The sequence below is a fragment of the Aegilops tauschii genome, chromosome 2 (genome assembly GCF_002575655.3).
Source record: "Aegilops tauschii subsp. strangulata cultivar AL8/78 chromosome 2, Aet v6.0, whole genome shotgun sequence".
In the NCBI taxonomy this organism is placed as follows: Eukaryota; Viridiplantae; Streptophyta; class Magnoliopsida; order Poales; family Poaceae; genus Aegilops; species Aegilops tauschii.
Window position 1 is genome coordinate 278,304,426 of NC_053036.3, and position 12,835 is coordinate 278,317,260.

At 47.0% G+C, this 12,835-nt stretch overlaps 1 protein-coding gene across 1 annotated transcript in view; it reads left to right on the forward strand.

Annotated features, from left to right (window-relative positions):
* LOC141040937 (uncharacterized) overlaps window positions 1–12,236 on the forward strand; it is a 176,651-nt gene extending 164,415 nt beyond the window's left edge. The window contains exon 7 of the mRNA XM_073507051.1: window positions 11,790–12,236. Coding sequence (XP_073363152.1) covers window positions 11,790–12,236 — 447 coding nt within the window. The remainder of the gene's footprint in view (window positions 1–11,789) is intronic.
* Window positions 12,237–12,835: the final 599 nt, after the last annotated feature.

The window sequence follows — 12,835 nt, forward strand, 5'->3', positions numbered from 1 at the left end:
ACCACCATACACATGCAAAACTAGTGAAAGCACAAACAGCAGCAGCAACCCGTCTCTCCTCGGGATATTGTAAACATGTAAAACGTTGTTCAGTTTCTAACTCCCAAGTAAGATATACATCAGGAATGTATCTACCCTCAAACGGTGGAATATTCAATTTCAGTTTAGGAACATGGTCATGATCTCGTACCTGAGGTGGTGGTGCAGGCCTACAGTTGCGAATATATACCTGAGGTCGACCTGCTGGAGGTGGTGCTGGTGGCTGCACGTAGTTCTGATTTTGATCAACCTCATCCTCATAATCGCCTGCATAATCGTCATCCTCCTCAGCCGCCGCAGTAGCAGGAGCCAAAGAAGCATCAACAGTAGGTGCAGCGGCACCCGAATTTTGACCAGTCTCAATTGGAACGCGTTGTGCTCGTCCCACTTGATTTGGAAGGCGGCGTTGGAGATGTGGTTGTTGTTGTTGTAGAGGTGCGACATATCCAGCCGGTCGTGGTTGGGGAAGATGCTTGAGCAATTCATTAAACCTATTATCCAGCTTTGCCTCAAACGACTTCTCCACGGCATCTATCTTCTCCATAGCCTCTTCAAATCTGTTTAGCACATCTCCCACCTGGCCACTCATCATTTGCTGAAATTTATCATGCAACCCCTTGTTCGTCATGTTCTCCCAATCAGTCTCATCGGCTTGTGATCCTGCCATGGTTAGCAGCAATAGAAACACAAAAGAATATGATCCTACAGACTACTAGGAAGTGGTGGTGATGGTGGTGTGTCACAAATCCTTCAAGCGAATCTCAAATTCTTACCAGTTCTTACCCAGCAGCAGGTGGTGATCGGCAACTGTTGTAGTCAAAACTCTCAAAGCTTGGATAGAGCGATTACCAGGGAGAGTCAAACGCACGACGTAGATGTATGTGGAGCTGGGAAGGCTTATAATATGTTAGCAAAAAGGGTCAGCAATAATCAATTCAGATATGCAAAGTTGAATAAACGCTCAACGACGGTACTGTGCTGGTCCTAGGCTAGACCGTGCTAGAGACGCGAGCCTAGAACACTAACAAAATCACGGCGCTGCACGTAAACAAGGGAAAAGCACACTCTGGAATTTTTTTTTGCTCTTTTTTTTGCTCCGCAACAATTTTTTCTGAAAAAGTCTATAAATGGTCTAAAAATTGCCTAGGCAGAATATTCCAGACTTAGTTTTTTTTTGAAACTGGAACTATTTTTCTACTGCGGGTAACACAAAAGTTTGGGAGTCCTTCTCTGTCACGACTCGGAGTATGGCGTGATCTGGAAATCCAAAACAGAGTAACAAAATACTGGACTTGGACTAGGACTGGTGGCGGAGATGAATCTGGTGGAACTCGGACTGGTGGCGGAGATGAATCTGGTGGAACTCGGACTGGTGGCGGATATATGTTGCAGGTGTACTCGGATTGGCGTGATGGCGGCGGATATGTGGTGGCGTATATGGACTCGGATTGGCGGTGAATATGTGGTGGTGGTATATGGCAGCGGCGATGAAGTTGGTGCGGTGGTGGTATATGGCAGCAGCGATGATGATGAATCGGTGGTGATATATGGCAGCGGCGACGTGACAACCTGTGAACAGAACTCGAAACTCTAAAGGACTAGACGCTAAGACCAGCAACTTGACACGACGATGCAACCGCAAATTCAACAAAGCAAACACAGAAAAGATTATGCAAAGGCTCAGATTGGTTCGGATATGATGAACTAACCCTAATTTTTTTTTGGCTTTTTCGTGGACTATAGGTATGAAGAACAAACTCGATCTAAACTACGAAAAACTGTAAAATCTCACCGAGCAACCTGGAAATCTGATACCACTTGATAGAGGCAAAGGTGTCCCGTCTTTCGATGAGATGATGGATATCGCTTTGGTGGAAGTCGACTTTGACGATCCGACTACGAACGTGCGATGACGTCGCGCCTTAGCAATCGCTAAACCAACTCCGAGAGGTTATTGACCACGCCGGAGCACGATCAACCTGACCACGAGGGTCTGTTTCCTGCGAGCAAACAATGAACAAGCAAGAAACTGAGATTGCAATCTGGATATTGCGAATATAAGATGAAAGCTTTATTGATCAAGGTGGGGTTCTGTGACGCCTTTGTCTGGTTGTTGAACACAAATGAAGTACGCGAAGTTGTAGCTATGGCGAACTTTTAATCTAAACAAAACCCAAAGTCTAAACGACGCCCTAAGGGCTGTATATATGGAGGAAGAGGGGGGGATTTCGTGGCCCTTGGGGAAGGGGTCCGAAACCAACCATATCTCTTGTTTCCCCACACATACGGACTCTAAAAACAGCCTATACTCAAGTATTTCGAAATTACATGGGCCTGGCCCAATAATAAGGTGATGCAGCACCTAGAATAGCCTCTGGACGAAAGTTATGAAGTAGCATCTTGTATATTTCGTCCAAGGCTTCATGCACGCATTATGGTGGCTTCAACGTCCTGAAATCATCACTTGTAACTCCGTTCTTGTTCCCCATGCGCATGCCGTCATCTCCATGCTTGTTCTTGCTCCAATGTTCATCCTTCTCAAAGCTAGGCCCTTCATTTGTAAGCAAAACAAATGTATCCAATTTAGGCAGCATCATATTCTCATGAACATTAGAATCATTACCAAGAAACGAAAGTACCTGGTAATTTAATTGGCGTGCGCGAGCTCTAGTAATTGGTCCAGTATGTATAGCAGCAGGGGCTGTGGGTGTAACAATGGTATTGATGTCCTCATCAGGAAGTCACCTCGTTCTCGAGAGCTCTAGCTCGTGCTCGTGTCATGTGTCCTCTTGGCTCTTGAGACGATGGTAGGTCCATGGGGATGATCGTAGGATGCTCCGCATCACTTGCCCACCATACACTTCCGCCATACCAACTTAACCCCATTTTGTTTGTGTTGTGAGTTGTGTCTCCTAAGGTGTTTAGGCTACTTAGGGACCGTGCTTCCAACTCCGACACCGTGTATAGTCAACCACCTTACACCCCATTTCCGCATTGCGTACTCCAAAACCACCATTGCATTTCCGCAATCCCTTTGAGCTTCCGCAACCACCACCGCATTCCGCTACCACCATTTGACTTTTGTCCTTGAGATTTTGAGTTTGCGGTTTTTCCGTTTCCTAAGGTGTTTCGGCTACTTAGGGACGAGTCTCCATCATCTTGGTATCTACATCAAGAACACCGCCACTCATCATCGCCAAGGACGGTAACCTCGACGACATCATTGTATATTCCCTTGCAATTGCATTGATAACCCCTAGCCCATTTTGCGTTACTTGCCTATCGAGACTAGCCATTTGAGTATTGCCGGCAACGTTACTTGTGCACATTAGTGATCATCGATACACCTTCCATTGCATACTTACCATATCATCTTGGTATCATATCATCTCTTGTGTCACAAAGATTGTTCCCGCATATACACAACTGCTATCTTGGTTTGTGCATTTCGCATTGTGGCCACATACAAAAAATAAGCTTTTAAGCAAAAAGAGTGAGCAAAGAGCTTGTAAGCAAGTGCCATAGCATCATACCACATTGCATATAAATTTTTCATATCCGATCATTTTGGATCAAACACCGGGAACCATACATACATAGCATACTTGGGATAGAAAGTTTATCCATTTTGCATATCATAGGTTGTGCACAAGTGTCGTTGATAGAGGCAAAGGTGTCCCGTCTTTCGATGAGATGATGAATATCGCTTTGATGGAAGTCGACTTTGACGATCCGACTACGAACGTGCGAGGACGTCGCGCCTTAGCAATCGCTAAACCAACTCCGAGAGGTTATCGACCACGCCGGAGCACGATCAACCTGACCCCGAGGGTCTGTTTCCTGCGAGCAAACGAAGAACAGGCAAGAAACTGAGATTGCAATCTGGATATTGCGAATATAAGATGAAAGCTTTATTGATCAAGGTGGGGTTCTGTGACGCCTTTGTCTGGTCGCTGAACACAAACGAAGTACGCGAAGTTGCAGCTATGGCGAACTTTTAATCTAAACAAAACCCCCAAAGTCTAAACGACGCCCTAAGGGCTGTATATATGGAGGAAGAGGGGGGGAATTTCGTGGCCCTTGAGGAAGGGGTCCGAAACCAACCCTATCTCTTGTTTCCCCACACATACGGACTCTAAAAACAGCCTATACTTATGTATTTCGAAATTACATGGGCCTGGCCCAATAATAAGGTGACGCAGCACCTAGAATAGCCTCTGGACGAAAGTTATGAAGTAGCATCTTGTATATTTCGTCCAAGGCTTCATGCACGCATTATGGTGGCTTCAACGTCCTGAAATCATCACTTGTAACTCCGTTCTTGTTCCCCATGCGCATGCCATCATCTCCATGCTTGTTCTTGCTCCAATGTTCATCCTTCTCAAAGCTAGGCCCTTCATTTGTAAGCAAAACAAATGTATCCAATTTAGGCAGCATCATATTCTCATGAACATTAGAATCATTAGCAAGAAACGAAAGTACCTGGTAATTTAATTGGCGTGCGCGAGCTCTAGTAATTGGTCCAGTATGTATAGCAGCAGGGCCTGTGGGTGTAATAATTGTATTGATGTCCTCATCAGTCGTATCCGCCTATTGAGCAATCGTGCTAGCGTCTCTCTTGAGTTGTGCAACACGAGCGTTTTCCGTGGACTCCACATTTTGTGCCCATTCCTTGGTTGCACGACCCCATTTTATCTATCCGTGTGTGTGTTTCCGTGTGCCATTCATTGCTATTGGTCTACTTGTTTTGCTTGCGAATTTGTGAATCTCTTTCAACATTATTGGCTCTTGCTAACATTTTGCATCAAATTTTTGTGCCACTATCCTCACCGAGCTCCACCATAAGGCTTACTTGTGTAGGTGTGAGAAACCGACAAGAATTGGTACCAATTATGCTATTTCCTTGTTACACATTGAGTGATCATTGATCCATTTTCAACATCGGTCAAGGTACACTTGGTATAGTTCTTCTCTTTCTCCCACTCATATTTGCTCGAGTCTTGTGATGGATAGGCAAGGCATTTCATCTCCGGTCTACGACAACAATGACGGCGTGAACAACTACATCACCAAAGCGTCCATCTTCGGACTACAACGACAAATGCAAGGTGCACAATCTACCTTGAGAGAGCGCCTCGACAACCTCGCCATCGACATACACCACTCCGAAGCAAGGAAAAGGGACTACATCGACACCAAGTTGGGCGAGCTAAAGGATCAACTACGAGACATGGTGGCCGACTACAAGTCTTCTTCCCCTTCATCATACTCAAGGCGACGGCGAGCAAGTCGATCATCTTCGGAGCACCCAAGCGATGCAAGCGCAAGTCGTCCACGCCCACATCTACATGGCGACCACCATCACGTTCATGATCCACATCGTCATGAAGGGCAAGTCACCTACAAGCATCATGTGCATGACGACGTCGAACGACATCTACTACGAGCTCAAGTGTGACAACGACACCATCATCATGAAGATGCTCCACAAGCGCAAATGCACAAGTCGCAACAACCTCTACTTCACGCCAAGGACAAGCTTCATGAGCAAAAGAGAAGACCGCGAGACGAGCACCACCAAGACGGAGCTATGGCTACACCAACCACTTCGGCATCTTCGCCAAGTGTTCTCAAGGCATCTTCGCCTTTGGACGTACGGCATCTTCGCCTACTTCCCGTGAGTTCGCCTACATCGACATCTTCAACAACAAGGCGACCACCTACAAGCGAGGGCGACACTTCCATCTTCGGAAGCCCCTCAAAGAAGATGGCCGAGCATGGGAAATTCCCTTCGGTCATGGAGACGAGCTATGAGGTGCCACATCATATGGGCCTCCAACAACAAGACGGTGACAAGAAGGTCGAGCAAGGGCCATCCCCTTCGACCACGACGATGAGCGCGAACCTCTTCAACGACACGAAGACGGCGCCCATATTGGATTCATACTTCGAGTCAAGCTACGCGAGCGCACATGAGACCTTATCTTTGGTCTTAGAGGAGAATGATGTTGTGCCATCTTTGGCCTTCATCCACGGCTACGACTACGACATGATTGAGCATGGAGACATTTGCACCTACATCTCTCCGACACCCACATATCATGAGATGACCCAAGTGCCATGTGAGGAGAGCCACTACCACATGAGTGATATGAGTGGCTCCACCATACGTGACATTGAGAGCATTTCCTATGAGAGGATGAGTGTGACCACCACTAGCCCCACACATGAGAGCATGCCACACATCCTATGTGAGGTTGAGAGCCATTTGAGTGACTCCACCAACCATATGAGTGAGAGCATCCAAGAGGGAGTGAGTGAGCCACAACACTTAGTGAGTGAGGTAGTAGACACGGCATGTGAGGCCACTATGATTTCTAATGACTTAACCTCTACTCCTAGTGTGTTCTCTTCTTTGGGGCTAGGTCTCCTACATGACGACATGCCTATCCTCGACGAGTCCATACCTCCAATGGGAGAACCGATGGCCATGGTGGAAGAAGATGCACCCCCCACATGGTACCATCAAGTTGCAACCTCACCTACAATACATGAGCGATGCTCCAAAGGTAACATAGGTGATGGTGCTACTCTTGTCCCACTAGTGGACTATCTCACCAATGATTGCTTGCATGATGTTGACACACCTATTCCCATGCGTCATGCTAGTGCGACTTCTTCATGTCATGACTTACCAATTTATGATGAATATGATGATGAGCATGTTGAATTGCCTAGTTGTGATGCTATGCTCCATAGGATATCTTGTGAAAATCTATTGGTCACATTATGTTTGACAATCCTTTGAACTTGTCATATGCTATGAGTGAGATCTCCCATATTGCATCATTTCAATCTCAACATAGTAACTATGCATGCCCCATTAAAATAAATCCCATTTGCACTTATGGCATAGATGACGAGATGATGGTCATTGGCTTTTGTTTTTCATGTGATGATATTGCTAAGCTTCCTTTACATGATTTGCGCAATTCATCTACTATGCCATGCCACGACCACATAGAAGCAAATATGCTTTGTTTTGGATGTTGTCAATATTCTCCATGTGATGTTTCTACTACTGCTCATGAGGAGACCCCCATAGTTTCCTCATACATATTAGGAGATTTTGAAACATTCCATACTTTGCATGATTCCCATAATTGCGTGCACCATATGCATGCCATGAATAACAATGCTCTACATATTTCTCGTGATGCATTACACAATTTGAGTCTCTATTATGCTATACATAACAACAAACTTATCATGATGGATGACATGTTTCTATATCACGCATCTCATTTATTTGAGCATTGGCTATTTTGTGCTAACCAACACAAGCACGTGCGCATCATAATGGATGATGTGTACATCTACCACGCACACACAATTTTCCCTTTGTCTTTGTTTTGTGTAGGTACTCATGTATACTCGTCAACCTCGCAATCCCAAGAGTTGACGAAACGATCTCTTGAGAGCAACGATGACTTGGGATCCCGTGGACTATCATTCCCACCATTCCTTTTGCGCAAGGACTACGCGCATCTCTTTTACTTGTCTCTCACACGGCTATGGGCTATTTACCACTTGTCACCTTATGCTCATTTTCATCCATGATATATGAGCTTGAGCACTTCCTTAGCAAATTTGTTGTGATCTTTCTCGATGGCATATTCATACATCATGATCATATTGCCTACCATCAATTGCATGATAACTTATTCATATTGAGCATCCATTACCATATTCATGCTATTGATAAACCGTCTCACTATGACATCATTTTGCACCGTGGTTGCATTGATCACATTCGCAACACCTTTGTGTGCCCAATGAATGCTTTTGCTCCCATGAATGCTTTGCATATCCTTCTATATCATCTTGATAAGCTTCATGCGCTTTGTCATGAACAATCTTGCCTCACGGACTCATTCTTCTATGATGGACACTTTGTGTGCGCTAACAATCGTATTTCCAAGTGTACTTTGTGTTTGCTCATTTTGCATGTACCACATACTGGAGACACCTTGGAGTACTTGGATTGCGCCATGTTTTCAACTCCGTCCACCTACAAGTTCGTCCACGACCACAGTTTCCATGGTGATGAGGATCATGATCCGAGGTCGGATCTTTTCCAAGGGGGAGGAGATGATGCGGAGCATCCCACGTTCATCCCCATCTACACTCCGACTACTCTCCAAGGCCCGGATACATAAGATGAGACCTCGACTATACACCATTGGACACAAGGTGAACTCACTCCTCTTCGAACCATCACCTTCCATATGTGAGACATGGCTACTACCTCAAATATATGTGCTATGCATGACCAGGAACAAAGAGGAAGACCATGGACAAGACGGCGAGGACACCAAGTGCGAAGGACAAGAAGAAGAGCTGTCACGGAAGCTACAGGCTCCGGACGACCGGCCCAGCCCGGACGTCCGACACCTCCCAGGCCCCGGACGACCGGCGCCTTGGCGGCAGAACCTAATCTACGGAAATCCGAGGAAGACCGGACGACCGACGACCGGACATCTACGGACGTCCGGATCCCCGCGGGCCTCCGGACGACCGGCATCTCACGGACGACCGGACCCTGGCTGTGTCCAGTTGCGGGCTGAGGCCCATGTACCCCTTCACATCGCCCCCCCCATTTGCACTAAGACTATAAATAGACCTCCCCCTCCTCCTAGTTAGGGTTAGCATTGGTTTAGCTCATATGTGAGATAGAGCATTGCTCATTCATTACAGATCTACTCCACGAGAGAGACCGCGGCCCCTCTACGGAGAAGATCACCTTGGATTCAAGACCCCCCTCTTGGGTGGCCCCCATCAAGACCTCCTTACGGAGAAGAACCGGTTACCATTTGTATCGTCCGTTGTTGACTTTGGATCTTGTATCTTACCTTTGTGTTCATCGACCTAGCGCATGTGTGATCTATTCTTGTTGGTTGAGTGATTTTTCTCGTGTTTCCCTCGTGTTTCCCCTCGTGTTTCCCCTCGTGTTCATCACATTCTTCATAGGGATCCGCTCCTTTCGTGAAAGATCGGCCGTCTAGGGTTCCACCCTACATCAGTTCCGCCCTACATCAACTTGGTATCATGAGCCACGTTGATGCGGAGCATCCTTCCATCATCCCCATGGACTCTACACCGATACATCAAGCCCCATGTGGACCGATGACAAAAGCTAGAGCACGTGCATTGGCAACCGAGGTGAACTCCTTCCTACTTGACTTGCATTCGGATACGGACGGAACATTGTTGCTACCTCACCAAAATATGCTATGTCTCATTAGGTACGAAGAGGAACACCACCAAGAGGCTCAGGAGCATCCCCAAGGAGAAGAAGGACCACCCCAAGGCCACGCGGACCAAGACGGAGTGCAACAGCAGCAACACTAGAAGTCCCAGGCGACCCCGTGTGCACGGGCCCCCGAGACCCCGTGCCCACGGACTATCCAGAGAGTTGGCGCTGGGGCACCCCGTGCGCACGGGCCTGTACTGTGCCCACGGGACCCCCGTGCGCACGGGCCTACCAGGATGGCCGGCTGAGATCTCCTGTTCGAGCCCTTCTCCATCTCCTTCGACCCCAAGCCTATATAAACCGTACCTGGGGTTATGTTTAGGGTTAAAGTATTAGATGAGATATTTGTGAGCTTTGCTCCTTCTACCTTCCCACTTGTGGATCAAGACCCCTTTGGGAAGAATCCTTGTGGATTTCAAGATCTCCTCAAGGAGAAGACTATCTTCAAGACCTCATCTCCTAGGAGTGGGAAGAACTTTGCCATTGTATCTTTCCTTTGATTGTGTTTGAGACTTCTGGATCTTATGTTGCTATTCTATTGGATGTGTAATTGGGAATTGTTTGAGTGATTTCCTCTTTGTGTTCTTGAGTGATTTTGCCCTTTTCCCCCTCCAAGTGTGAAAAGATCCCCTCTAGGGTTTCACCCTACATCATCTTGGTATCATGAGCAAGGTTGATTCACATCTTGGAGTGCCATCCCCCCATTTGCTAGCTTGATTTTGTTGTTTTTTCGTCCAAATTCGAAAATCCCCACAAAAATAGCCCCAAAAAGAATTTCTTGCAATTTGTTGGATCTTGTGAGATTTGGTTGTTTTGGTCCACGAATTTGGTGTTTGGCAAGTGGATCTACCCATCTTCCAGCTTCCCCACCATCAAATCCTCGAAATTGGCCTTAGCTTTGAAGATTCCCACGGATCCGGAGCTTTTCATCCGCTCCCAGAACACCCCGTGCACACGGGCCCTCGAGACCCCGTGCACACAGGACCCCGCGCACACGGGCCTCACTTACTCCGTGCGCACGGACCATCCAGTGACTTTCGGCCATCTTTTGTTTGCACCATTTTGTTTCCCAACTAACACTCGTGTTCTCCCGCACTATTTCTCGTGGTTGTTTGAGTTTCGGACCGCAGTTTCTCTTGTCCTAAGGTGTTTCGGCTACTTAGGCGCATTTGGGCATCATCATCGCCGCCACTCGATCGTCAACTCGGACACCACACCGGCTTCAACAACTTCATTCTTACCGTAAGATCGGACGGTAACCTCGACGACTCTCACCTTTGCTTTTGCATTGATAACTCGAGCCATTTCGCGTCGCTTACCCATCGAGACTAGCAAGTTGAGAATTGTTGGGCCACGCTATTGTGCACCATAGTGATCTTGTTACCATCTTAGTGCCATAAGTCTCTCCCGTGCATATCTTACATACTTGTCTCATATCACACTTGGCTCAAGCATCAAGCATCAAAAAAAGATACAAGCAAAGCTTTTAAGCACAAGAGAAGAAACAAAGAGCTCGTAAACAATAGCATCGAGCCATTTTGCATATCATCTTCGACACCTCATACGTAGCATAGGTTGGATTGAAGACGGCACGTTTCGCTTATAGGTTGGTGCACATGCGTATCTAGCCCATTTGAGCAATCGAGCTAGCGTCTCTCTAGCATTCGCACAACAAGAGCATTTTCCGTGGTTGCACATTTTGAGCTCACCCCTTGGTTGTGTGGATCCCATCTATCTTCCGTGTGTGTGTTCCGAGTGATATCCTTGGGTTTGTCTATTTGCTTTACTTGCATTTTTGTGAATCTTCTCAACCTTATCGATATCTTGACTAACATTTGTTTGAAATTTTTGCCACCATCCTAACCGAGATCCTCCATAAGCCTTTTACTTGTAGGTGTGAGGAACAATTCCCAGTACCAATTCCCCTATTATAGCATCACGTGAGATCATACTTGTTCCATCCACAATCTTCGGAAAAGGTAACTTTGGTTTTGTTCTCTCATTTTTCCTACTCACCACCACTTTCTCATGATGGATAGGCCGAGTTCTTCTACCAATCCACTCTTCATAGAGCAAGATGGCGACATGACAAATTTCGTCACCAAGACGCAACTATTTGGCGCACATCGAGCTTTGCATCAAGAACAACTTGCTTTGGGCAACCGCATAGACAATCTCGCCACCGACCTACGACAATCCGAGCAACGTACAAGAGACTACTTCGACACATCCATGAGTTCCCTCAAAGACAATATCCGGACCATGATGGTCAACCGCTCTTCTACAACTTCGTCCTCTTCAAGACGGAGCCGCTCAAGTCGACACTCGGACGACACCATCTCCGGTTCAAGTACACCGACATCGAACACTCTTCGTCGTGCCGCGCTCCAAGATCGTCGAGCAAACCGCAATCCTCTACACAACAACGACTCTCAAGAGCAAGCTCGCGCGCAAGAACATCGACACCGTCAAAATCAAGAAACATTCGAGCAAGCACAAGAACGGCAACGTCAGCGCCAACACGAACAAGAGGAACGAGCACGCCAACACCAAGAGGAGCAAGACGCCGAAGCACTTCGCCAACAACAACAACGACGCGAGGCCCAAGCTCAAGCGGCTCAAGACGCACTTCGAGATTCCACTCGTGCCGTTGCCCAACGCGGACGGCAAGCACGTGAGCAAGATGAAGCTCTCCGTCGCGAGGTACAAGAAGAAATCGCGCATCGCGAAGAACAACAAGAAAGGCGGAACGTCGAGCATATTCCTCGTCCTCCTCCACGGCAAGAATGACACCAAGAGAATCAAGTGCTTCAAGACCCTCCTCCACGGCAAGAGTGACATCAAAACCGCTACTTTGATGAAGAACTCCACTACGGCAAGCTAAAGTTCACCATGCCCAAGTTCAACGGAAGCAATGACCCCGAAGAGTACATCTCATGGGCATTGAAGGTTGACAAAATCTTCCGCTTGCACAACTACGAAGAAGAGAAGAAGATCGCAATGGCATCCCTTGAGTTTCAAGACTACGTCCTCATTTGGTGGGAACAAGTCATTGAATGCCGAGAAGCAAGAGGTGAACCACCCATCACCACTTGGGCGCAAATGAAGAATGTCATGAGAGCACGCTTCGTGCCAAACCACTACAACCGCGACCTCTTCAAGAAACTACAACAACTCAAGCAAGGAACCAAGAGCGTTGAAGAGTACTACAAGGAAATGGAGATAGCCATGATACGAGCCGATGTCACGGAAGATGATGAGCAAACTATGGCACGTTTCTTGAATGGACTCAATCATCCTATCAAGAAGATCGCCAACTTCCAACCATACTCGAACCTCATCGAGCTCGTGCATCAAGCCACCAAAGCGGAACGTCAAGTGCAAGATGATCTCAAATATGCCAAATTCTCATCCAAGTCATATGGTTTCTCCAAAAATCAAGCTTCGACGACTGCAACACCTTCTACCTCAACCAAGCCTTCT